Source organism: Arachis stenosperma, chromosome 2, assembly GCF_014773155.1.
Source record: "Arachis stenosperma cultivar V10309 chromosome 2, arast.V10309.gnm1.PFL2, whole genome shotgun sequence".
NCBI classification, from domain to species: domain Eukaryota; kingdom Viridiplantae; phylum Streptophyta; class Magnoliopsida; order Fabales; family Fabaceae; genus Arachis; species Arachis stenosperma.
The window spans coordinates 120613565-120640747 of NC_080378.1; the positions used below are offsets into that span (position 1 = coordinate 120613565).

At 29.2% G+C, this 27183-nt stretch overlaps 4 protein-coding genes across 4 annotated transcripts; 2 read left to right on the forward strand and 2 right to left on the reverse strand.

Annotated features, from left to right (window-relative positions):
• Nucleotides 1–6175: 6175 nt before the first annotated feature.
• On the forward strand, nucleotides 6176–7899 carry LOC130960351 (putative homeobox-leucine zipper protein ATHB-51). Its single transcript, XM_057885734.1, has 3 exons — nucleotides 6176–6275; nucleotides 6653–7008; nucleotides 7591–7899. Exons 1-3 carry the CDS (start codon nucleotides 6176–6178, stop codon nucleotides 7897–7899), a joined length of 765 nt encoding a protein of 254 aa, XP_057741717.1.
• Nucleotides 7900–10113: 2214 nt separating this feature from the next.
• On the reverse strand, nucleotides 10114–11953 carry LOC130960262 (60S ribosomal protein L24). The gene is made up of 5 exons (XM_057885629.1): nucleotides 11881–11953; nucleotides 11134–11209; nucleotides 10935–11036; nucleotides 10594–10742; nucleotides 10114–10478 (listed from the first exon to the last, which is right to left on the reverse strand). The coding sequence occupies exons 1-5, from the start codon at nucleotides 11889–11891 to the stop codon at nucleotides 10322–10324; spliced, it is 495 nt and encodes a 164-aa protein (XP_057741612.1). The 5' UTR covers nucleotides 11892–11953; the 3' UTR covers nucleotides 10114–10321.
• Nucleotides 11954–13782: 1829 nt separating this feature from the next.
• On the forward strand, nucleotides 13783–18770 carry LOC130961482 (uncharacterized). The gene is made up of 4 exons (XM_057887413.1): nucleotides 13783–14228; nucleotides 15146–16108; nucleotides 17830–17877; nucleotides 17967–18770. Exons 1-4 carry the CDS (start codon nucleotides 14022–14024, stop codon nucleotides 18402–18404), a joined length of 1656 nt encoding a protein of 551 aa, XP_057743396.1. The 5' UTR covers nucleotides 13783–14021; the 3' UTR covers nucleotides 18405–18770.
• Nucleotides 18771–22807: 4037 nt separating this feature from the next.
• Nucleotides 22808–26696, reverse strand: LOC130961401 (sulfite exporter TauE/SafE family protein 4). Its single transcript, XM_057887266.1, has 11 exons — nucleotides 26356–26696; nucleotides 26101–26260; nucleotides 25479–25741; nucleotides 25295–25340; nucleotides 25003–25058; nucleotides 24761–24847; nucleotides 24612–24662; nucleotides 24253–24492; nucleotides 23730–23823; nucleotides 23367–23507; nucleotides 22808–23274 (listed from the first exon to the last, which is right to left on the reverse strand). The coding sequence occupies exons 1-11, from the start codon at nucleotides 26518–26520 to the stop codon at nucleotides 23192–23194; spliced, it is 1386 nt and encodes a 461-aa protein (XP_057743249.1). The 5' UTR covers nucleotides 26521–26696; the 3' UTR covers nucleotides 22808–23191.
• Nucleotides 26697–27183: the final 487 nt, after the last annotated feature.

The window sequence follows — 27183 nt, forward strand, 5'->3', positions numbered from 1 at the left end:
TTAAATTTTACTATAATATAATATTATATATATTGATGAACATGATCACAACCCATGAGAAGTACGTAGTAGTAACTAGTAACTGAGAACCGCATCCAAACTCAGATCTGTGTTAAATTGATGACGCGATGAGTATCATAGTTATTTTTTATTATTTTTTAATTTTTAAAATGTAAAAATGAAAAATAAAAAATTAAATAATTTTGAGAGCAGAGAGAAGTAACCCCTTTAAATTTGTTGTATGTTAGGTGTTTCAAATCTCCCCGGCATGCACACTGCAAACGTTGCACCAAAATTAAATTTTATGTTGCTTCTTTATTAAATTAGGTCATCATATTCATATCTATCTTAGCTTCTTATATTGAATAAATATTGATGATGATATATATGAGGTTGAGGACCACTGCTACCTACTACTACTGCTACTACCACTACTTTAATTTTTTGTTTTAATTAATTAAGAGGCTTACTTATTAGTTTTTCTATGGCTACATACTCTATACCCTATATCTAAAATTTAATTAGTAATTAATTATAGTCCTTCATTGCAGTTATCCTAAGTTGAGGTTTTGAGCTATGATTACAAATTCCGTAGTATTCTTAAATAACTGACTCTTTTTTTATGGCTTTTCACATGGAAACTATGAATTACTATTTGGTTTATATATATTTAGTACCATGCATGTAGCTTAGCTTCTTCAAATTCACAATTTATTAACTAACTTGAATTGGTCGAGTGGTCAACTCACTCGTCCGCTTAAACAATTGTTGGGGGTTCATTGGCCAGCGACAAACCCTTAAATAAAACTTTGATCCGTGACGAATTAGTCCTTGACCTATCGAGTCAGGGGATATAAATAATATGAACAATAGTTTACATCCCAATTCCACTAAACATGAAAATAATAATCTTAATTAATTTTAAAATTAAAATTAACTTTTTTTAATTTATTGTTTAGATTATCAAAAAAAAAAACATTGTTTCTCTATACTTTTTTCTTAATTAATTACACCCTCCGTTTCATAATAATTGTCGCTTTTAACTTATCATCAAAATACATTAATTTTTTAATGAATCAACAAAAATGAAAAACAACAGTTATCAATTTATTATAAAACGAAAGAAGTAGTAATTAGATTTTATTAGTAAATTAAAAATTATTTATGCATCTATATATATTCACTAAGCCAGAAGCGATAGATAACGGTGACTATATATAAATAGAAAGATTGCGATGATTTCAATAGCATTTTAAATTTCATTTTGTAAAAATTATTGATAAAATAATTTATGATTAAAAAAAATAAAAGTTCAATACTTAATATAGCTATAATCAATATTTGTTTATCACCTAAGTATATATTTGAAAGAAAAAAAGATAACATGAAAAATTTAGAGAAAATATTTAATATGGAACCAAAACGTGAAATTTTTAAGTGTATATTTTAACTGTGGTTGAAAAACGTGTACTTAATTTAACTGTTAACATTACATAAAAGGGGACTTTCTACAAACAATTGAAACAGCTTGCTCGTTATTATTCATTCTCACATGCATCATCTGCTTCAACAAATGCTCAGAAAATTACATTAATTCTTCCATTGACCTTCATCTGCATGATATTGATAGGTTAAACATCATGGTAAAAGGAGCCAAAACTAGTCGTTTTTATTTTATTCAAAAGGTAAGCTTTTCTGACACTAAAATTGCACACCTATTAGTCTATTACCTAAATATATAGGAAGAATTTTAAGCGTATGCAAATATATAAGTATGCCAATAAATTTAATCGTTGATCTTAATTGTAAAAAATATATATAATATATTAATTAAAATTAATTATTAAAATTATTAAAATATTAATATTCTAGATATATTTGACAACTTTCTAAATATATATGATACAATTATTTATAAATAAAATAATTTAATGTTGTTTATATTAAATAATTTGTTGGTCTAATTAGTTTACGATTTTTATGGTTTTATCGAATTTTTAATTAAATTTTTATATTTTTTTAATTAGATTTTTATATTATATTAAATTTTATAACTAAATTTTTATTGTGATAAAAATATTGAAATTAGTAGAATATTTTATTAAATAAAATATAATATTTAATCAAATGTTAGATATATTTATTTTGTTTAACAGAATATTCTATTAATTTTAACGTTTTTTTACGATAAAAACTTAATTACAAAATTTAATTTAGTGTAAAAATCCAATTAAAAAAATAGAAAGATCTAATTGAAATTTCAATAAAATTATACGGGTCGATAGAATAATTAAACTTAATTTTTTGGTTAATAAATTGTATAAAAAAAAATCTGTAATTTTAATTTTAAAAATTAAGGAACTCCGATCCTATAGAAAGATAAAATACCTTTTATTATCAATTCATTTATGTGTTTATAATGGTTAGAAAATAATAAATAGCATTTTTGATAGAATATATCCCAACATATATATATTATAATTATTATTGTATAATAATTCCTCTGATCAATCTAAATCTAAAAATGCTTAAACCGTTTGTGGATAAAATTTCTGGATTTAGAACATTCATCTCTCTTTTTCATAAGCATAAAAGACAATATATGCTACAAAAAAATAATGGTACAGAAAAATTTCTTACTCCTCTTTGAGTCTTAATGGAGTAATTACATTAATTAACTGCACTCTACTGATCAATACTCAGTCTTCCAATCTGAATTTTTTTCAGATAGTTTGGCCTTATCGTTATGCCAAAATTAATGGCCTATGATGACCACTCTTACTACTAATAATAATAAGTACTTGTGTGTAGTGTTGTTATCATGGTACATGAATAAAGAAAATAAATTAAAATAAAAAATACTTTAAATGATGCACAAGTAGAACTTGGATTCTGCAATGACCTTTGTCTCATCTATCTCTTTCACTATTTTGGCTCAAAGACTCTTTTTTCTCTTATTTTTTTTTTTCAACTTTTTCAACCCTCTCTCTATCACTTTTATTTCTTATTTTTTAATTTTTTTTTCTGCTACCAAGGTGCAAAGAAACACATAGTCCAATCTGTCAAATGTCAAGTGCAACACCATAATCATCACTTGCCTTTGCATGCATCTTTCTATGTTTTAGAATATAAAATTATTTTTTAAAATAGCTATATAATATTAAAAAATTTTTCAAATGTACCGGAAACACTGGTATTTCAATTATTTTAACAGTTGATTTTAATTAATATATATTATATATATTTTTTATAATTTAGATAAACGGTTAAAACAACTGAAACACCGGTATTTTTAGTACACTTGAAACTCTTCTAATATTTTAACAAATTTTACTTATGTCACTCATATATATATAATTAAAAACTGTCACATAAATTATTTTCATAACTTTAAATATCATCATTTTAGGAGTTATATAAATAAAATAATTTAATTAAATGGTGATATAAATTGTTAAAAACAAAAGACTAAACTGAAGAAATAATAGGGTATTATTCAGAGTGCGTGTATCCAAGTTATTTAGAATGATACAATATAAAAAAATATTTATATAAGTGCTAAAAAAATCGAAAAAATAAAAACATAATATTGTATAAATAATTATTCAGATATGTAAATAATTTTAATGAATGCTAATTAATATATATATATGTATGTGTGTGTGTGAAAATTAAAAAAAAATGATATTGTTTTGAGAGCAAACCCAGATCCCAATTTCATGCAAAAGCAGACAGATAGATCTAGAGACATGAGTGGTGAAAGTGAGATTGAAAATCAGCTTTATTATTTAATTTATTTATTTATATTTGTTGTAGTTGTTCTTGATCTGTAATCACTGGCAAGTTCATAATTAAGGTGAAAGGGATAGAGTAGAGAAGGTTGAAACCAACAGAGAAAATGAGCCCCATCCATCAGCTTGCTTTGTGTGGTGTTTTTTCTTCCTTTAACCCTTCTCTTTACTTTACTTGTCCTTTATGATTATGTACCAGTGTACTCCTCACCCTTCTTTTGAAGCCAACCCATCCTATTTATATATTTTTATAACAAAAATATATTTGACAAATGATAAAAAAACATAAGTTTAATTATTATTATTGCTAAAATAATTGAATAATATTAGATATAATAAATGTGTAATTATAAATATTATATGTATAAAATTATAAATGTTAAATTAAATTAAATAATTTAAGTATTTGCATGATATACAGTGTGTGTTATTATTATTATTGGACTTACCTTAGAAAATTAAATCATCTTGGTTATAATTTGAGAGGAGTGTTATTTTAATATTTTTAATGTCTTACTATTTATACATAAAAAAATTATAATGAAAGATATTGATAAAATGATAAAAGAATTATTACCATAAAACTAATCATAAAATAATTATTTTAATTTTAGTAAATTTATTTTAATGTTATTCATATTTAATAATCTTTATCCGGCTAGTAAAGGATTTACTCTCTTAACACATAAAAATTAGTTAATATATGATGATCTTTGCCACCAATTTGGTCAAACTAGATAGATAGAACTAAAGAATAGAAGGATGAATAATTTAGGGTAAAGATATGACAAGTAAATAAACATACTTAATTAGATAACTTATGAATTGAAAATAAATATAAAAATATTGTTATGTACAAATATACAATAACTAAGAATTATTAAATAATTCCATATATTTCACTACACTTATTAATATAAGACACATTTATTCTTTATATGAGTAATCATTAACATGATGAAAATTCAACTGCAGTCGATTTCACGTAAAGTTGATAGTTAAGAGCAGTTAAATTATTTGATTAAATTTTTATTTTACGGCTTTTAGTTATTATCAACTTCACATGAAGTCGACTGCACGTAAGTTTCTACTATCAACGTAAAATAATACAATAGGTTGATATATATCTTAGTGAATTAAAAATGTAGGATTGATATTTGATTAAGTAAAGTTGAATGAAAAGTAGGGTTAGGTTAGCATCCATGTATAAAAGAAATGAGAAATGAGAAATGAAAATGGTCCCTGGCAAGGCATGGAAGGATGAGAGGGTGAGGGGGAAGAAGGGCAGCCAAAGAAGGGGGGGCCAACTGACATATGCCTCCTCCCCTTTTTCACGCCTTGTCCGTTCCTATTGACTATTGTCCTCTCTCTCTCTCTCTCTCTCTCTCTCTCTCTTACTGCATTTAACACTGTAACTTTGTTGCCCCCTAAAACCCCACTACCAACTTAGCCAAATCCAACAAAAAAAAAAAAGTAAATACTATTTCTAGTACTTCATCATTTGTTTCAAACACAAAACTTGTAACTATTAATAATTTAAATAATTAGTCTAAACGATTTTATATATTGTAATTTGTTGATATATCAAAAATCGTTTAGACCAATTAATTGAATAATTGATGATCGATTAGAGAATTTCAAATTGTAGAAAAATATTTTGTTTTTTCATTAAAAAAATTTTTTAATGGCAATAATATAATAACTACTATATATTTTATTTAATTTATATTTTTACAATAATTATATATTTGCTGTTATTATCATTATTATAATGGTAATTATATAATTTTTTGTTGTTATTAAAAAAGTTTTACTGATAATTGTATAATTGTTGCTAAAATTTTTTAGCGACAGTATATAAGACGACTAATATTTAATTATAGATAAATATATTAGTAACTCTTTTTATTGTCATTAAAAACAAAATAAATGACCAATAAAAAATAATTTTTCTAATAATGTTCAAACAAATAATTAGAAATTAAAATAGATATTTACTAAAAAACACAAATTCATATTAAATTATAAAACCGTCCAATTTAATAAAAAAATTTAGAACTACTTACCTTATGTAAAATCATAATATCAAACAATTTTAAAACCTAAATTTAGATTTGAACTAGTATAACTATTATTATATTGGGTGGTTTAAAAAGAGAGGGAATAGAAGCTTTGGTTGCTTCCTTCTCAGATATCTAATAATCTATCTATCTTTCTTGCTTGGTTTTGTGGTCCATTCCCAATTGAGTGTGGCCCCTTTATATAACATAGATAAATTCTTCTGTTTAGAAACAAACAGTAGGATCCAAGTTGAAGGGAATATATGAATTAAGCTAAGAGAGACATCACAAGCCAAGTCAAGCTCAAAAGATAGAGATATATCCATGGATTGGAATAATAATGGCAGCACTAGATCCTTTGTTCCTCGACCTGATTCTTCTTTCAGCTTCCTCTACAACTATACCTACACCAACCCTTACCCAGGTAATAACAATAATATTCTTCTTCTTCTTCTTCTTCCACCATATATAGCATGTAATCTCTAGACTCCATTTTTGTTTTCATATATGAATAGTAACTTGAGGTACAAGCAATACTATCACACTTTCACTCTATGTTATGTGTAGATCACTGTATATATAGGTGAAAACTCGAGTGCAGTTGACTTCACGTGAAGTTGATAACTGAGAACCATTGGATGATTTGACTAATTTGACTAAATTTTCATCCAACGACTCTCAGCTATCAACTTTACGTGAAGTTGACTGCTATGATTTTGCTTAGGCTCAAATTGCAATTGAAACCCTAATAATTATTATTATCACTATGTATAGTTATTATTATAATTTGTTAATAATAAGGAATAGAAATGAAACAAGGAGGATCATCAGCAATGGTGGAGGGTCCATCATCATCAACAACATTATCAATGGAGAAAATGAACAGCAACAGCAACAACTTAATGATGGAGAAGAAAAAGAGGCTAACAAATGAACAGCTGGAGTCACTAGAAAGAAGCTTCCAGAAGGAAATAAAGTTGGATCCTGATCGGAAGATGAAGCTATCAAAGGAATTAGGGCTTCAACCTCGCCAAATTGCTGTGTGGTTCCAAAATAGACGTGCAAGGTGGAAGGCTAAGCAACTTGAGCATTTGTATGATTCTCTCAAACAAGAGTTTGATCTCATTTCCAAGGAGAAACAAAAGCTTCAACAAGAGGTTTCATTATTCATCATCATCATTGCACCATACATATATATTAGTATTTACTAACAAGAACATAGTAGTGTAATTTATGCTCATTTTAATCATGATTTTGTTTATGTGACATTTATTACATTCATGAACAATACCATATGTCCATATTATTATTATAATTACAATAAGGATAATTAATTAATCACCGGATAAAAGATAAATTGTAGTATCACATGCTATTATCCATCATAATTGGTGCTAAAAAAAATTCTAAATAAATGTATTAAAATATTATTAGAGTTGTTAGCAATTGAGAGTTAAATCAATAATGACTAGTAGTTAGTAGATAAATATTTATGAAGTTAGTTAAAAATATCTTTATAAATAACATGACTCTTGTATTATATAAAACAATAACCTAAACACAACAACTTCACGTATATTATTATCTTCTTATTCTACTTTTTTTTTTCCAGAAATTTAACAAAATGTTCAATGTAATTATATATGTATATAGTTAGATAAATTCTAATTAACATTATTATTGGTTTGTTGAAATTTGAAGAGAAGAAACATTGATTGCTGTGGTTGAATGATGATCAGGTAATGAAATTGAAGGGAATACTAAGAGATCATCAAGGTTGTAGAACTACTCAGATATCAAATTACACTGAAATCTCTGGTGGAGGTGGTGGTGGTGGTGATGAGACTACTGTAGAAAGCACTTCTGAGGCCCTACGCTGTTCCAACACCAACAAATCATCATCAATTTCAAGAGCTACTGCTTCCATTGTTCATAATCATAATAATAATAATAATAATGGAAATTGCTCTTTCACTGTTGAAGACTACAACACTACAGTTCCACCAACAGTTCTTCCCTATTGGCCTGCTGTTCCTTATTACCCTTAATTAATTAGTATTATCACTAATATGTTTCAGCTTAATTAGTTAGCTAGGTACATTAATTATTAGATGATCAGGGAAATTAATCCAGTTTTTCATAGGATATTCACATCATTAGGATCTTCTTGTTGATTGGTACCTTAATTATAACATTATTATTATTATTATGAGTATAATATAGTTATTATGTTTATTTAACTTAATTAGTCACTTTTATATATATTATTGCATGAAGTGTTTTGGTTGTTACCTTTCTGAGCTTTTTTTTTCCCTTTATTTTTTCAGTTGGAAATTAAATAACCTGCTAATTTGTTGAATTTTTTAAATTTATGGATGAAAATTATCTGTTGAAAAGATTTAAACAAATAATTTCTTTTAATTTAATATTACCTCTATGATTAAGAACAAAGAAATGGAGAGAAATGTGAAAAACATAAAGTTATTATCATATTAATGGTTGTTGGTTGTTCAATTATCCTCTATATACTTAAGATGGTATATTAATTAAGTATATTTATAATTGTTTATAAATATATTATTACATCTGAAAAAAAAAAAATCCTTTATCTATCAATCATTTTTTTTCCTTTCCTAGAAGATAAATTTCACCCTAGCCAAACCCTAAAATATAGAGATGGCTATTATTAGATTCTTTTTCTTATTCAAATTTGGTTCTTCATGCATTATTATTTGGGTTTATGAATATGAATTGCCAAAGGACAATTAGTTTGCGTGTAAGAATGGAGAGATAATAATTTCATTTCCCAAATATATTCAAAAATAAATAAATAAATAAATAAAAAAGGTGATTGTTCATGCCCAGTGGCAATGCCCACAAAGGTACAAATTTTTCAGAGAGTAGTTATTGTTGCTTCCAATTTTAAACTTATCCCTAACTTGAGTAAATATACTTTTCTTCTTTGAAACTAGAAACTAGAAAGGTTGAATCTTTCAGTTTTGGGGATCAGTTAATTCATTTCTTTAGTAGTAATTTCTTTTGTTTAATTCAGTCACTTTTTGATGTTGGCAACACATGGAGACTTTGTTCTATAACTAATAAACATGGGCTAATTAATCTTCAATGGGACCAATTATGAGTGTGACAAGTGACTGCAACCCAACAAATTCAAAAATCTAGAGAAACATCTAAATCAATTTTAGTGTTTTTTTAGGTAAACAGGTTAAAATGTATGTAAATATTGTGTATTGTTAATAATATGTTATTATTAAAATAATTTGTTAACTTTTAGTCATATATTTTATAATATATAATTGAATGATAATATTAAATGTAAAAGTAATTATAATATTGAAGAGACACCAAAAAAATAAAGTGGATATTTCAATAATAATGTCTTCACATAAAAGATTATACTGTAAATTGTTAGATGAATTGATATGTTTAACTGAATATATTTAATTGAATAATCTGTATTACAATGTTATTCTCACGTAAAGAAGTATCTACCAAAAAATAACATTGAAGAATTTTCTAATTGAGGACTGAAGATTTGAGTTTTCAATTTTTTTTTTTTTTTTTGGTGACTGGGTGAAGATCTCACTTTAAATAGTTACACCAAATACAGATGTCCTACTAACTATACATTTCTTATAAAGAGGAAAAAAAAAGAAAACAAAAGTGGTGTATCAACACCCAAGCCCAACCAATTATTTTTGGTGATTGTTAATTTGAGGTCCAAATATTCTGGTGATTGTTAATTTGGGGTCAAACTAATATTTTCAGCAAGTTTATTGAAATTCCGTTAGCCACAGCCCAGTTTGGGTGAAAAAACAATGATTTGGTAATTGTCAAAATATTAAGTTGTCATTCTTTTCTGTATTACCCAATGGCTAGGTTTATTTTTTTGCTTATTTTGTTGTTGTAATCAAAGAATTTTTCGTTTAGAACTTAAGGTACACTAAAAAGCTATATTCATGGTGATTCAGAAACAAAATTAAAACTTCTAGCTCTTATTTTAACAATAACCGATTAAAAATTTCGAAATATGAATGGACGCTTTGTACAAATGATTAGAAACTAGAAAAAACATTTACTCACAAAGAAGGATGTCCCTATTATAGTAGAAGACAACATGTTAAACCAATTTGATGTAAAGTTCAGCTTGGATTTTAGGAACTTTTTTAAGTTAAACTTTGGGGTAGACTTGGGAAGTTCAACCAAAGGATACACTCTTTGCAACATTAAGAGAAGAAACAAAATATAAGAACTGAATGAATTATGGAAGAAAATTTTTGGAAAACTTGAAAAAATTGCCTCCATTGGAAAATCAGCACATTCTAAGCTCCAAAACACAAGTTTTAAAACAGCAAAATAAAAGATCAATGATGTGAATGAAATCAGTACAGAAGTTTGGAAACAACTCTATTGTAAAAGCTAAGCCAAAAAGGGAACACCAAAACTGGGGCCTTAGCGCTTGCCGCCACCACCGCCAAGCTTAGGGCCTTTAGGTTGAGCACCCTTGGAAACATTAGCTTTGCCTTGGGACTTTTGGGACTTTGCTGTAGTTTCTGCCTTCTTTGCCTTCTTCTCATCCTTTGTTTTCTTGATCCTCTCTTTGATTTCACTGCAAAGCATAATGACCTCGTATGGTTAGATAACTAAGGGTAGCATAGCAAATCATGTCGGATAATTATCAGCGAATATACATAAACATGGAATACAAAAGGGAAAAAACTCACCGAAGAGCAGCTTCTCTAGCAGCATCTCGAACCTCCGGCTTCTCAGTCCTCCTTTTCTGGATAACTTCCAAAGTGGCACCAACAATGGACCTGGAGTAAGGCCTCTTGGTGGCACGACGCTTCTTCTTCACAGCTTCTTGAGCAATGTCCTATAGATAGTGTAAAATGATACATATCAGTATGGATGCAATGAAACTAAATGGAATGGCATTCTAACTTCACCCACATTAATCAGTATCAAGCAATTGAGTAGGGTTAAGAACCCCAATGACTAGCTCAAGAAAAAGTATTAACATATTGTTTAATGTCTCACGCACGCATAGTTTCGATCAAGAATTCACCTTCTTATGTTGCTTCCTATACATGGCTGTCCATGTAAGCTTCGACGGCTTCAATCTGTTGTGGAAGTACCTCTTGCACTTGGAATTGGCAAACAGAAAGACCTAGTTATTCCAGAAACAAACAGCTTCAGATTAATAACCCATAGCCAATAAATCATAGCAAAAAGCACCTTCACAGCGAAATTTAAAACAAACAAACCTGTGAATCACCACGGACGAATCTGATGCCTTTGCCAGGGTAGATCTTCTGGCCGCTGAAACGGCAAAGTTCGGTCCTGGAATGCACCAAAGATCAAAACTCAGTGAACAGAACTCATTCAATTCATAACACCACAACAACAATGCCTTACACTTCTTCAATAATGGACCCTTTCTTTTGTGAGCAGCTTCATCTTATGTCTTTTTGTATATAATTCATAATCAACACTCAACAAGATTTTCAAATGAAACTCTTGATCATTACTCAAAACGTGAATAATAATAATAATAATTAAAATCTTATGTTATAAACCACTTATTAATCATTTTCGAACATACATGACATAAACCACTTATGTTATTTTTAGTGCCTTATTGAAAAAACAGAATCAAACAGCAAAGATATTTTCACATTTTTTTTCTAATTTATTTCTAAGAACAAAATCTTAATGAAGCATGCCAAAATTGAGTATTCCCAGCTACAAAAAAACAGAATCAAACAGCAAAGAATTTAACCTTGACATTCTAATTTATTTCACAATATCAAAGTTCTAAGTGCAAAATCTTAATGAAGCATACCAGAACTGGTTATTCCCGGCTACAGCTTAAAATAAAACCACAAAAGAATAGCCATCAATCAATAAAAAAATAAACAACATTTCCAAAAATCGAAAACATGAAAGTAAGTATGAAAATTTTCAAACAGAATCAGAGATCCTTATTTCGTAAAAGAATGAAAAAATCGTACTTGAGCACCATGGTTGCTGCTGCAGCTGCTTCGCGTGTTCTTCGATCTCCTTTGTGACGCAGAAACCCTAGAACCCATATGTTCAGTTACGACTATATATATACCCCAAAATTTCAATAAATAGCCTTCATTTCTTCAAATATCACGGAAATGCCACCGGAGTTTCTCTCGGCCCATGTGATTTTACTGGGCCAAGCCCAATTACTTCCATGGTTATCTGGGCCATAATATTAGTTTCTAGCCCAAACTAGAAGTTATAGGCTCATTGGTTATTTTTGTAATGAAAAATTGGAATTAGGCTTCAGTTATATATGTACTAGCAGAAGATAAGATCTATATTTGCCAAATTCTTTTATTTGATTATATTTTTCAAAAAAAATTATTATTATTTTATTAAAAAATATGTATTGACTCAAAAAAATAATAATATCTTAATTATATTATTTTTAAGAAAAGATACGGTAAAATTTGATACTTACTAAAATATTATGGTTTGAATAATTTTTTTAAAAAAAGACATGGTTTAAAGTTAATGATGCAGTTAATTTGAAGTAGACTATTATTATAAAAAAAAACTAAAATATTAGTAACGTATTTAGATTACTAAAATATTAGTCACTTATTTAAATTATTTTCATATCATATGTTCTCCTGCAAGATTATAACCGAAAAAAATACTTATGTTTTTAAACAATTTAACATTAATTTGTATCTTTTTACTATCTTTTTTAATGGATAATTTTTAGGGTATATTTTAATTAAATTTTAAAACAAATAAATACATTTATTGTAATATAAAAATAAAAGTAACTATTGAGTTTTTTTTTTTTTACTAATTCTTATGAGTTATGAGGAAAATTTTTATGAAAAAGTTTATAAAAAATTTATAATATAAATTATTATTATTGTATTGTTTTATAGTTCTGCAACAACTTTTAAAAAATTGACGTAGTGAATGATGGTTTTAAACTTTAAAACAAAGAGGTACTTAATGGTTTGATTAATTTGGTGAGGTCTATGAGGTCCTTAACACAATCAACCCGCATTTTAGAAGAAGTAGGTGGATAATGATTGTTCTGGAGGAGAAATAATTGCACTCAATCATATAAAATGAAAATTAAAATAAAAAGGAAAATGCTCTTGAGTTGATAGTGGATAAATATAATAAGAGAAAAAGGGCAAAAAGACAAGTGGATGTTGAGTACATATTGGGAAAAGAATATCAATTAATCAATCAATTGATTTTATCTCTATCATAATTCATACCAAATATACATTATCATAACATTTTTAAGAAATAGTTTCCCATGAGTCATGAAGGAGAGTGAGAATAGAAATGAGTTACCCTTCAAGGCTTCAAGCTAGATCATAAAATATACTGTGATATTTATTGATTTTATTAAGGGTAAAGTATAATATTTGCTATTGAAGTTTGGTAAAAAATTTTAAAATATTTTTAAATTTTATTTTATTTTAATTTTGTTCTAAAAAAAAATTATTTGCATTAAATATATTTTTGACGACTAAATTTTTAAAAAATTTAAGACCAATTTAATAATAATGTATAAAAATTATACTTGATTTGTTTGTGTTGAGGTTGTTCTTATAAAATTGAATTGGTTTTATTTTTTTTAAAAAATTAGGTCAGGAGTATATTTAATACAAATAAAAAAATTTTGGAACAAAATTAAAACAAAATAAAACTTAAAAATATTTTTAAAATTTTTATCAAAATTCAAATATAAAAAATATACTTTACCCTTATATTAATAAGGGTGCATATGTATGTATTTTTATATACACACTAAATATGTATTTTTATATATTAATTTGACGGTGTATCGAAATTAAATTTTTTAAATATTATTAACCTTTTTTCGTCACTTTTTTGTTTTTATTTTTTGTTTCTCTTTCAATTCAGAAAGAACACCCCCACCTCGGAAACACCAATGGAACGAGCCCGTTTGCTGGTTCCATAATCACTCATCACTCTCCGAGATCTCACTTTCCATAACCCAACTAACCCCTTTCAATTCAAAACCCTCATTTTTGTTAATCTCTTTCTTCATTTCACATACACACACGTATTTTTCTTCTTATTCTTATCGTTGATTTTCTTCTTTCTTCATCGATCGGGGAAAATGGGGGATAATCAGCCGGAAGAAGAGAGAACCACCGATAGCAGCGATTTTACGTCGGAGGATGAGGGAACGGAGGACTACCGGCGCGGCGGCTACCACGCCGTCAGAATCGGCGACACCTTCAAGAATGGCCGCTACGTCGTTCAGAGCAAGCTTGGTTGGGGCCACTTCTCCACTGTCTGGCTCGCTTGGGACACCCAAAACTCTGTAATCACTCACTCTCTTTCAAAATCGAAGCTTTTTTTGTGGGCTCTGTAGAATTTCTTACATTGGAATGAGTTTATAGTTGTGAAGATAAGCACTTTTTGGTGAATATTTGAAGTGTGTATGGTTAGGGATTAGTGAATTCGTGTTTTTTAGCTGCCTTAGGAGCTTAAGATTTTGATTATAATGTGTTTGTTAAGCTTAAAAAAAGTTTAGAGCTGTGGTGATGATTTGAAGTGTGCTTGGTTTAGGATTAGTGAATAATTGGTTTTTTAATCTGCCCTAGGAAGTTGAAGTCTTTAATTACAATGTTTTTGAAGCGTGTTTGAGATTTTTTTAACTGCCTTAAGCTTTTGATTAAAATGTGGTTTTGAGCCTGAAGTTTATAGTTGTGAAATAAGATATTTTTGAAGATGATTTGAAGCATGTTTGCTTAGTGATTTGTGATTAAAAGATTTTCCCTTTTTCTGTTTTAATTTTTTGCTCGCCTAGGAAGCTAAAGCTTTGGATTATAATATGGTTTTGAACCTATAGAAGTTTATGAGTTAGTTAGTCTAAACACAAGTTTTATCTTTTGCCCCAAATCATTGTTTAGGCCTGAGTGACTGACCCTTTGTGAGGGATTCTATAGTGGAGAAAAACTGCAATTTTATTACTACCAGGCTACTTTGAATTCGGCTATATGCTTGTGCAGTTAGAATGAGTGTGGGTTTTTATTTGGAGCTCTAAAACCATTGTGTAAGTGAAAATTCAAATATTTTCAAATGGAAAACTAAATATGCTATGAAAATCTGTAATCTAGTAAGCAAACAATTATTTGGCATCTTTACAATTCTTTAGCCTGACTTTTTTTTTTACCCTTTTTTTTTACATGATCGGTGTGTGAATATAAATTTTCATGTTCTGATGGAGATATGCAGAACTATGTAGCTCTGAAGGTTCAAAAGAGTGCTCAGCATTACACTGAGGCGGCAATGGATGAGATAACAATTTTGCAACAGATTGCGGAGGGTGACCCAGAGGATAAGAAATGTGTGGTGAAGCTTTTGGACCATTTCAAGCATTCTGGTCCGAATGGACAGCATGTCTGCATGGTCTTTGAATACCTTGGCGATAATCTATTAACTCTTATAAAGTATTCTGATTACCGCGGGATGCCTATTAGTAGGGTTAAAGAGATATGCTTTCATATTTTGGTTGGATTGGATTACTTACATAAGCAGCTTTCTATTATACATACTGACTTGAAACCCGAAAACATCCTTCTCTTATCAATGATAGATCCGTCCAAAGATCCTAGAAAGTCTGGCACTCCTCTCATTCTTCCAAATAGTAAAGATAAGACAGTGCTAGAGTCTGGAGGTGCAAAAGACCTGAAAACATCAAATGGGGATTTGCTCAAGAATCATAAGAAAAAAATTAAAAGAAAAGCTAAGCAGGCAGCACACGGATGTGTGGAGAAGGAAGCTTCAGAAGGAGTTGATGGTAATCCTGAAACCTCTGGTGCCATAGAATCGTCTCCAAATGCAAGTTCTGCAAAAGAACAAGCTTCCAGTTCTACAGGCACCCATCGGTTATCAGATGCTGATGGAACAAAGTCAAAAGAACAGAGTGGTAAAAGGGGAAGCCGTTCAATGAGACAAAAGCTGCTGGCATCAGCTGATCTGAAGTGCAAGTTAGTTGACTTTGGTAATGCTTGCTGGACATATAAACAGTTTACAAATGATATCCAGACAAGACAATATCGGTGCCCAGAGGTGATCCTTGGGTCGAAGTATTCTACCTCTGCAGATCTTTGGTCCTTTGCTTGCATTTGTTTCGAGCTTGCCACGGGAGATGTTCTATTTGATCCTCACAGTGGTGACAACTTCGATCGGGATGAGGTGTGTATATTATGTTTACAATGTGTGATTAGAACGTGTGATTATTCTCACTTATATGATGAGAATTTCTAGGTTTTCAGGTCCTTATATTGAAACTTAAAATTTGAATGGAACTTACAAATGATAACATTTTAAAAGTCAAGTGTGTGAATAATATGCATATGAATTTTGGAACAAGCTTTAGGTGCTTGAAATTTCTAAAACTATGATAGAAGAGTTGTCGGATTATATATCTATGAAGTCTGTCATTGATTGTTAGTCAAAAACTCAAAATTCAATTCAGCCACTTAGAATGAGGAAGATACCTACTATCTGTATTGGCTAGTTCAGCATGAAATGAGTAGCTTGTTTTAGTAAATAAATTTCATGGTTGCTTTATTTTCAAAACTTCTTTATTGGTTGAAAGGATTACATATGTATGTATTTTTCCAAGTCCAAAGTCTTTAAGGTCATCAAATCCCATCGAGCAAACCAATTAGTCTAAAGTAAAGAAGATACTGTAGCGACAGGCGTTGGTTTTTGCATAGCTTTGATGGCTCTGTTTGGGAAGGAATGCTAGTTCTTTTTGGATGTAGATCTCTTTTGTTGTAGGATATGGAGCTGAATGAGTAAAGCATTTGTTGGTGTTCACTTCATGATTCCAACTCTTTTTTTTTTTTTTTTGAATAACATTTTGTGGAGTATCTACTGTCTTATTCATTATATACCTTTTTTATTTTTCTACTGGTACATTCTTGTATGGCGTGAAGAGGCGATGTGCATGGGTAAATGTAAATATGCTGTTATTTTGGATCCAAGTAGCACAGTGCTGGATGAGAAAGAACATAGAATCACTATAGGTGTTGTTGATCTTGAACAGCTTTATGTGATATATAAACTGACTATCTCAAGCGCTACTTGCAAATGACAAGCCTCCGATACTACTTCCGTTCATGCAGTGAAAGTGTTTCTTGGATTTTGTTTCTTTTTAAAACTGTTAAGGAGATTCATACAAACTATTCAGGTTTTGGGAGATTTCACACGATAACTTAGGATTTTATTCCTCCATGCTGGCATATGGAGAATAATGCTTAGCCTAGTCCATGTCTGATGGGGAACCACAGTCCTTTATTCAACTTTTACGATACAAAACTATTTATATGTTAGTACCAGTGAGAGAGATGGTTCTTTCTATAATCAAATGATCCATATTTCAATCCTTTTTTGCCTCTGTTCTTATAGATGTCCATGCTTCAAGCTCAAAGCCTCAAAGTGAGGAGTGTGTGTTGCGGTATAAATCCGTTCATGTGCCTCTAGCCCGCTACCGAACAATTTAAACTTTGGAAGATATGGTTTATGATAATAGCCACCTCCTCTAATATCAAGTCTCAAACTTAAAAAATTCCAATAGAGTAAACCTTTGCTGCCACTCGAGTTATGATTATTAACTAGTCGCCACGCTCTTTTATAGGATGCTATCTTGAGGTTTTAGCCTAATGACTATTGCCCTTTCCTAATCTTAATGCATATTAGTTAATTGAGGCATACATTGCTGCTTTCACAAAATGGTTTGGTTGGTGTGTGGTTTTAATTGATTGGATATTGATATTTCAAAAAGAACAATAGAGATGTGCTTATCAAATTCAATGCCAGATTTACAGCTTTATTTGGTGGGAGTGATCAATTGTTGCCATTCATTTTTTGGTTCTAATTTCTGAATGCTGTTCTATAATTTGTCTCAGGACCACTTGGCATTAATGATGGAACTTCTTGGAATGATGCCGCGGAAGGTACTAATACTTTTCTGTGTACTTCTCAATCAATCATTTTCATGACATTCATGGCTAAGGCTAACATGTTTGTGCATCATAATTCTCAGATTGCATTAGGAGGCCGTTATTCTCGCGATTTCTTTAATAGATATGGGGATCTAAGGCATATCAGGCGATTACGGTTCTGGCCCTTGAACAAGGTTCTCATGGAGAAGTATGACTTTAGCGAGCGAGATGCAAATGACATTACTGAGTTTCTGGTTCCAATTCTAGACTTTGTTCCCGAGAAACGGCCAACTGCTGGGCAGTGCCTTCAACATCCGTGGATCAATGCCGGTCCACGGCTTTTGGAGCCATCCGTCGCCTCTTCCGATCACATCCCGCCTGGAGCCAATGCTGGCATTTCTGACCAAAAGAAAAAGGACAAAGATGAAAGGGAGGCCATGGAGGCAGGAATGGGAAACATAGCAATCAACACAGATACCAAATCAGTCATGGCTTCCCCATCTAAGAAACTCTTCCAAGGAAGCCATAGCCACAAGTAGTTCATCCATAGCTAGAACCCTGATATGCAACCGGTTTCTATGAAATACTTGCATGCTTCTGGAGCACATTTAAGACAGAGACGCGCTCCTGGTCGCTCAATGTTGTTGCCAGGGGCCATTGATTGGTTTTCAAATTGGATTGAAGCAAAATTGCAAACTAGTCCCTGCAAGTGTTCTACACAGCTCAGTGTTTTAGACAAAGGTGGATTAAAAAGGTCAACATTTATGATATAGAATCAAGGGTCTTACCTTTGTTCTTTGTTACCATTGACTTGTTTGTGAACAGTGTTCATTCTCATGTCATCTTGTACTGATTGATATTCTGGATATTAAAACATTATAGACCATGTTTATTCTTTTATTGTTCTTTGTTTTCTCAATACTACATAACTAAAAAATCAACCGTAAACTAGATATTGATTTGAGGCACTTGTATTTAAAAAGTGTAGTTGGGTCACAATGATTGAAACCTTATCACAGGAAATTAGACAATTATTACAAGGATATTGTTTACTAAGCATATGTCATACAATTATTAGTATCAAACTATTTTAAACAAGAAACATTGTCTTGAGAATTGAGAATAATAAGTAAAAATAATTGGAAATAAGACATTGATTTAAAGAATTTTTTAAGACATTTGTTTTATTTTATCGACAAAAGGTTTTACACTATATTCGGTTTGATGTTTGATAGAAAATGAATGGAAAGAAAATAAATGAAAAAAAAATGGATGGAAAATTATATTTTTCTTTGTTTGGTTATCAAAGAAAATAAGAAGGAAAGAAAATTTTTGTGTGGGTTCCACTAAAAAAATTTCTTTTCATCACAAGCAAGAAAACAAGAAGAAAAGTGTTATAATTTTGTATTTTCAATATTATCCTTAGTTATATTATTATTGACAAATATTAATATAAATTTAGTTTTAATATATTATTATAATAGAAATTTATATTTAAACATTATATGTATTAGATAAATATTTTACATCAAATATATAAAATTATAATATTTTATAATATTTATAAAATATAATAAAACATAAATAAAAAAATATTTATACTTTATTTTATGATAAGGGTATTAAAGCAATTTTATACTATTATAATTTTTTTTTCTTTTCACTTTTCTTTTCATTCAAATAAACAAAAATTTCCTCTCTATTTTCTTTTTATCTATTTTCTATTCATCCAAAAAACATACAAATAACTCAACTTTTTCTTTTATTTTCTTTTTTTTTATTTTCTATTTTTTTTATTTTCTTTCTAACATCCAAACAAAAAAGATTATACACGAAATAGTTAAAGATAATTTATGCCGAAATAGTATTATTGAAGATATAATACATGATAAAATGTAATGTCGTTTTTTGATTGATGTAGTCGTCTTTTTACTTAATGGGATAAGGATTTGTTATTGTTTGTTTTGTTCTTTTATTTTTCCTTTAACTTTCTTGTGATGCAATTGGCTGGCTAAATAAATTGATGTTACATGATATAGGCCATAGTTCAGAATATTCATTGTCCCTATATATAGGGAGAAAGAGAGATGCATAGCATGTGCTTTGTTCAGCAAACACATGATCATGGTTTTCATGTTTGAATTTTGATGAATAAAAACATGTTAGAATTATTTCTCACTTGGCCTAAAGGTCCACCGTCAACATTATGTTATTCCCATGCAAAAATCATTAGGGTTTATTTAAGGAGTTTAGCTTTTATGTACCTACAAGGTAAAATATTTTCTAAAATATTTTATTAGTTATCTAATTATATTTATTCTTTTAGATTATCAATCACGGAGTTAATGTAAAAAATAATTATCTTTATTGATATGACATTACAAAATTAAATTGAAGTGTTTACGAATTCGAATAACTCGATTATACATCCAAACTAATTAAATCAGTTCTAGAACCAATAGATAATCGGATATAATTAGATCTAACTCGATAATATTCGATCATAACTGATTCGAATGTTGGTTTTGGGGAAGCGAAACCCAAACCAACCCCGATAACCCTTTTATTAGAAAAATATAAATTCTAATAACATATATATAACTTTTACCTAATTAATCTAATTCTATTATAATTGTAAATTATGGGTATTTTGTTATGGTTAGAATATTATTAACTTATTAGTTGATATTACTTGTTTACCATATTTACATGATTTTTCTAAAAATATTTTTCATTTTTTAATATTTTTTGAATTTCTATTTCATCGGATAACCAATTATCCGAACTGAATCACTGAACCAATTATAATTTAATTAGTTCGATTCTCATTTTATTTCAAATCTAAACCAATTTGACCCATAAACACTCCTAAATTGAATACATATATAAAATTGCTTTAATTGACAATACATCAAAATAAAATTCTTATTTAAATTTAAACTAAGACATTATTTAATAATAAAAAAGCCTTCATTGAAGATAAATAGGGGTTTTGAGTTTTGGAAGTGCCTCTCATCACAATTACTTTTGGTAGTAGTAGAAAAACTCCACAATAATTCATGCTACTATCCAAATCATTGTTCATTTATTTTCTAAATTATAAAAAAAAGTTAAAAAAAAACTTGTTCTTGTAAAATTAACACACTAAAAATTTTGGATACTTTTCTTTTCAAGGTCGTAGTCCAAAAAGATCTACAAACTTTATTTAACCAAAAAAAAAAGTATTTGTTGCATCTGTATTCTTTGTCTATAGTTCTAGGTTTCTAGTCACACTTCATTTATTTTTTTATTCAATTAGACAAACCAAATGATGTTTTCTTTTGAATAGAATAATTGAATGATTACAAGTTTTTGTTACATGCATATCATACATCACATTTAATATATAATATTACAAAAAGAACATTATATTTATTTTCTGCTTACCAATAATTTGTGAATGAAAGAGGAGGAAGTAATTTTCATTACAAACATATGTTGCTTGAGTGTTTAGAACAACTAAATTAATTTTAAAACATGTAGGTCTTATCAAATTTTGATTACGTATTTATATGAATGAATTAATTAATCAATCATTCAAAGAGAATAAACAAATAAACTCAGAAGTTATCTTGATGCAAATGTGTAACCATTCATCGAATTAGCAGAGTTTTTAGGTCCTGACTTTATAAGATGAGATAGTCACCTTCAACAATAAAAGAGAAAAAAATAATAAAAAAGGAAAAACAATCTTATAATTAAGAAAAGAATCAACAAAGACTAATATTTATAAGAATGTCTTTTGATGAATCCAGTGAGACTGGATTCTCAAAATTATCTTAAATAAAATATTTAAATTTATAAAGATACTTTTATTTATTGTATTATCAAGCCAATTATGTTACATTGAAATTTTGTCAATTTCTTTGCAAAATATATGCCTCTATCAAATTTATTTTGTTTTTATCTTTAACATAATGGATGTGGCTAAGCACAGAATCATTGATTATTATTTTCGGCCAAACTATTTTAATTATACAAAAATTAATATTTTCCCAAATCTGTGTCCATAAATTATTAAAGTAAAAACAAAATTAATTATATTTAATAGTGATGGTTTAAGAAACCGCCACGTATAATTTATTTCCTTTTCGTTTCAAAACAAAACACTATTTTGGTGTTACCAAAGATCTAAGATTTGATTCAAAGATCTAACCAGCTATTTGCTTATTTGGCCACATGATGTCTTAATCAAATAATTCCGACCGTATATTCATACATAGGGTACCTTAATCTCCATCTTCAATGACAAAAAAGGGAAAAACATTGGTCCCAAAATTCATTTAATTTGGTGATAGATTCCAAAAAATGCAACAATCATGCAGGGACCATACATTTAGTATTATATATATTTATTTAAATTTAATATATTAATGGTATTATTTTATTCTTCACTTTTGGATCAAGACCATAATAATCATGGAGCCTCTTTCAAGTTTATAGTAGCCAAGTTCCACAAAACTTCTTCACATATTCAATACCACTAGAAAATGAGAGAGATGAGAACAGAAAAATTTGAGATTAAAGTATTTAGATTTGGTCTATTCATTTGTATATATGCACATAAAAAAAAATTGTGCACATAATAAAGACAATTAAATCAATAGTCTACTACATCAAATTCTTACAAATACAATCATTTGATTAAATAACATTAATTTTTTTAAAATCTTTTACACTCTAAGTAAATAACAAGAAAATTACTAAATTTTAATTGTTGTTAGTTATTCACCATTTCCTAAATTATTTAGTCCATTTTGAACACTAAATTATTTAAAGATCTAAATCATTTATGGTCCACCAGTTTTTAAGAGAATTAATACCTGAACATTGTGGGGTCACCAATACCTTGATTTTTTTTGGTGAATTTCCAATAGCTTGATTGTTGAAATCACAATCATAATTAAATGAAAAATAAACAGAAATATTATAATATAAATATAATATTGGGGAGGAATTGAATGATTCCCCGAACAAAATAAGACAAATTAATGAAATGACAAAGTACAAAATAAGATATGTATGTGTTAGCCAGGAACTAACACAAACCATAGACTCCCTGTTTTTTTCCACACAAGAGACCAAGGCAAAAATAGCCTTTGTTATTTAAGGGAGACACAGATTTTCATTCATTCCTGTTGGTCAACTAGGTATTGACCAACATTTGGAAATAATGTTTTTGTGCTAATCTTAATGCAAAACCTATCTTTTCACACACACTAATTGACTCTCAATACTTTTTCCAAATTGTTTGGTGCTACTAATTTCACACACTTAAAAATCTTAATCACTGACTTGTACAAAATCCTAAGAATCCCATAAACTCATGGTTGTTTATCATTTTAATGCTCTGTTCAGTGCCAACAACACCTGAAAAAGTTAAAAAAAATGTTTAACAATGTAATTATGTAGGGGTAAAAAAGTCATACGAATCAGAAATTGAGTTTGGTTTGGTTTATTACCCATGGTGACAGCACTAGCAAAAATAACACCAGAGAGGATGAATACAATGAGTGAAGCCCTTCCAAGACATTTAACCAATCTTCTTACAAAGAATTGTCCCCAGAATCCAGCCAAAACTGACACTGTAGTGAGGTATAAGGCTGCCAAAAAAATACAATAAAATTTTGATTTATATGCACAGTAAAAAAATGATTTATATGTATTGTTATTGTCTGTATAGAACTTTTTTATATTAACCAATTGTCAAGTTCTTTTGTTCAGATAAATATTGTAAAAGAAGTTTTATACGAAGGTTTATAAATTAAACTTGAACTTTTATACATAAAACTACAATTAACTTAGAGGGTTGCTGAAAAAATTACCAAAAGGAATAGGGAATCTCTTGAGAAGGTAGAATTCAACAACAGACAAAGATGATGAAAACATCATCACAAATGTTGCTGTCGCACTTGCAACCTGCAATGCCAATGACATACATAAAAATATTTAGAAGTTAATTTTATTGATTTTTAGTCCTAAATCAAGATTTTTAGGCACTCAAATCAGCTCATAAATTATAAAGTCAACTTTACTTTACACTCTTTACAAATAAGTTAAAACGAGTTAAGTCCCAATTTAATCTCTAAAATTGACTGCGTATACTAAAATAATTTTTTAAATTCTAATTGCACCAATTTTATTCATGAAATTGAAAAAATTACAACGCGTTAACAGTTGGGATCTCAAAGACTATTTTACTGTTCGCGATCAATCTAAGAGACTATTTTCAAGTTTAACTCCATAATACATATTCTTTACCTAGTCAACACATTTTTTCAAAGTAGCATATATACTTAACCTAGTCAACAAAACCTTGAAAATGTACATACTATATACTTTAATTACCTGAGGGATAACACCAATCTCCAAGAGAAGAGGGCCTAAAACAAATCCACCACCTGAACCAAGTAACCCTCCAACAGTTCCACCAATGATTCCACACAATGCACAAAATGCAAGGTTCATAGGTGTCCATGCTATTGAGGCCTCACATATGTAATCTAAGCACCCTGTTGTGATTCTTTTCTTGTGATCCTTGTACAACTTCACTGTTTCATACCCAAACACCACAAATGCAATTGGAAACTGAAAACACAAAAATAGAAAACATAGTTTCATGTCAATTATTAGTCAAACCACACACTACTAAGTGTAGTAATAAATAATAATTTGAGGTTATATTTGTTAATTGAACTTTATCCAACCTGTAAACCAAAAAGGACCCAGTACAAAACACTGCAAGCCTTTGTATTATTCTGCAACCACCGCCACCAAACATGTTAAAATAAATAATATTAAAAAAAATAACATCAAAAAAATTTGGACAGAATAAGATAGAGACAAAGAGACTTGCTTTAATAATTTGAATCAGCAAGAAACCAAGCCACACTACCATCAACACCAGCATCCTTTTCCATCTAAGGTTGAGACACATTATTTCCTGAAATATGATTTTTTTTTTTGAAGTGTAATAAAGGTTAATTTGTTCCTCTCATAGACAATAAAACAATAATTATGATAATATATAACCACGTTTTTCATGCATTTTCATTTAAATAATCATCTAATAATAAAAAAATAAATAAAATTACATACTAGAGCTGACTTCTCTTCTCTGGGGATCAATGGTTCATATTTTGTATCAATTAAAACTGCAAAAGTCATTAATACAATTAGAACTCAAAACACAATTTATAAATAAACAAATTACCACTATAGTATATTAGCATATGAATATAATACAAGTTGGTGCTCTACACAAAAAACTGTTCATGACTTCATGTTATCATGCCAATCATTGAACCCAAATTATATTGCACCGTTTACTATTCATTACTTTACAAAGATAAAACAATTATTAAAAATGTATAAGATTATTGAAACCTACGTTCTCCACGTGAATTAACTATAGTTTCTTCTTGCTTGGCCTTTTCCTGCACATAACAAAGCAGAAAACAAAAAGGGGTCAAACAAAATAAAATTATAAAGAAAACTAGAAAAATCTGATAAGTTAAATTTTCCAAATAGTGTCATCATGATCTAAAATCATGAAAAAAAAATTATTTTTTTACCTTGAGAAGAGTCTCTTCCTTCCACATCTCAATTCCTTTGAAGAAGGACCTTGAAGATGTGCCAATGAAGAGAATGATGATGAGGACAGTGATGAGCCAATAGGGGAAGACAACACTGAGAGAAACACCAATAGTGATTCCAAGCAAGAGCATAGGTTGGAACAGAAGTGCAAGATCATAGTCTAATATTGGAACCTCCTTTGTTGGATGTGGCACTCTCAGATTGTACCATACAGATGATGCTGATGCCCCCATTATCATACCTACGATCAAAAAACCATATATTATTGTTTTCACTTATTCTTCAACAGAAAACGAAAACACAAACCAAATAGCAGTAACTTCACAAACAACTATGCTATGTATCAATGATTAATGAACAATAAACCACTCAGAAAGACCAAAAGAAGAAAAGGGGTCATAGTTTTATTTGTCAAAATCACAAGTAGATAGCATCCAAAAACAATCCTATTTGAGTCAAGAATATTCATCATGGTAGGACTAACTATTCAGGGTGGGATTTTTTCCATACATGTGCTAAAAGAATTTGAATCAATTTTGTTTGTGAAAGTCTAAGTAACAAAATGAATTATTATTATTGGAATATAAGAGATTTTGTTACATTTAGATAGAGCAGCAGCAGATTTTGTATCAAAGCCAACAAGGAGAGTAAGCATGGGAACAAAAATGCCACCACCACCAACCCCACCAACAGTTCCAAAAGCAGACCCAAGAAAACCAATCACTGTTGCCAACACAACCCTCCAATTCAGCTCCAATTCCTGCAACAACCAACCATTGCTCTTGTTACATTCACACAAAAAAAGAAGCAAAACTCATTCAAAAAGTTCTCATGGGAATATGATCAAACACCTACAGGCCAAACTTTCTGAACTCCAGATTCATAAAGGGTATTGGTAGCAAGGTATGGTTTGCTTTCATGATTATGATGATGAGCATGGTTTATGAGCAACGCAGCAGATAAAACAGCAACAGAGGAAGCAGAGACAAGATATGCAATGAAACCTCTAGTGTTTGACATTGATATGATTCTGAGAAAACAAGAAGAATGTGTTATTATAATGTAAGTAACCTTGGAAGAAGATACAAAGCAGAGAATGAAGAGAGGCAGAGAGGGAAGAAGCGCCTATAAAATGGAGAGAGAGAGAGAGAGAGAGAGAGAGAGAGAGAGAGGGTTGGTGAAGTGTAACTGCTGCTGCTACCTCTAATCAGTGAAATACGTGCACTGATTCAATTGGTTGGTACTTCTAGAGTATCCCTATTGTGTTTCTTTCTACTTTCTACCATTCAAAATAGAAGAGAAAAAACCCTAAACTTCTGATAATTTTTTCGAAAAATAACGAATTCTTTGAAAAAAAATAAATATTCAATTTGGTTTTTAGTTTTTGAGTTTTATTTTTATAAGACTGATTAGTTTAGGGGTGTTTAAATTTAAATCAATTTAAATTAAATTGTTTATCTAATCTAATTTAAATCGAAAATTGATTAAAACCGCACTAATTTGGATTTGATTGGATTTTATTTTTTGCAAACTGTTGGATCGGATCGAATTTCGGATCTACTTTTTATAACCGATCCAATCCAATCCAATCCGCATAATGTGATATAATATTATTATTTTATTATTATATTTACAATTATACTTATAGCATGTTCAATTTATTATACATTTTTTATATTATTC

What these genes read in the sequence shown, in the direction of transcription:
- LOC130960351 (XM_057885734.1), top strand. Translation starts at nt 6,176, where the DNA reads ATGGATTGGAATAATAATGGCAGCACTAGATCCTTTGTTCCTCGACCT. An exon ending in CTACACCAACCCTTACCCAG is followed by an intron (nt 6,276 to 6,652) that starts GTAATAACAATA and finishes GTTAATAATAAG; the next exon opens with GAATAGAAATGAAACAAGGA. An exon ending in AACAAAAGCTTCAACAAGAG is followed by an intron (nt 7,009 to 7,590) that starts GTTTCATTATTC and finishes AATGATGATCAG; the next exon opens with GTAATGAAATTGAAGGGAAT.
- LOC130960262 (XM_057885629.1), bottom strand. An exon ending in ATAGGAAGCAACATAAGAAG is followed by an intron (nt 10,743 to 10,934) that starts GTGAATTCTTGA and finishes CACTATCTATAG; the next exon opens with GACATTGCTCAAGAAGCTGT. An exon ending in GCTAGAGAAGCTGCTCTTCG is followed by an intron (nt 10,479 to 10,593) that starts GTGAGTTTTTTC and finishes TATGCTTTGCAG; the next exon opens with TGAAATCAAAGAGAGGATCA.
- LOC130961482 (XM_057887413.1), top strand. Translation starts at nt 14,022, where the DNA reads ATGGGGGATAATCAGCCGGAAGAAGAGAGAACCACCGATAGCAGCGAT. An exon ending in CTTGGGACACCCAAAACTCT is followed by an intron (nt 14,229 to 15,145) that starts GTAATCACTCAC and finishes GGAGATATGCAG; the next exon opens with AACTATGTAGCTCTGAAGGT. An exon ending in TTGGAATGATGCCGCGGAAG is followed by an intron (nt 17,878 to 17,966) that starts GTACTAATACTT and finishes CATAATTCTCAG; the next exon opens with ATTGCATTAGGAGGCCGTTA.
- LOC130961401 (XM_057887266.1), bottom strand. Translation starts at nt 26,520, where the DNA reads ATGTCAAACACTAGAGGTTTCATTGCATATCTTGTCTCTGCTTCCTCT. An exon ending in TGCTGATTCAAATTATTAAA is followed by an intron (nt 24,663 to 24,760) that starts GCAAGTCTCTTT and finishes CGGTGGTTGCAG; the next exon opens with AATAATACAAAGGCTTGCAG. An exon ending in TGCTAGTGCTGTCACCATGG is followed by an intron (nt 23,275 to 23,366) that starts GTAATAAACCAA and finishes TAACTTTTTCAG; the next exon opens with GTGTTGTTGGCACTGAACAG.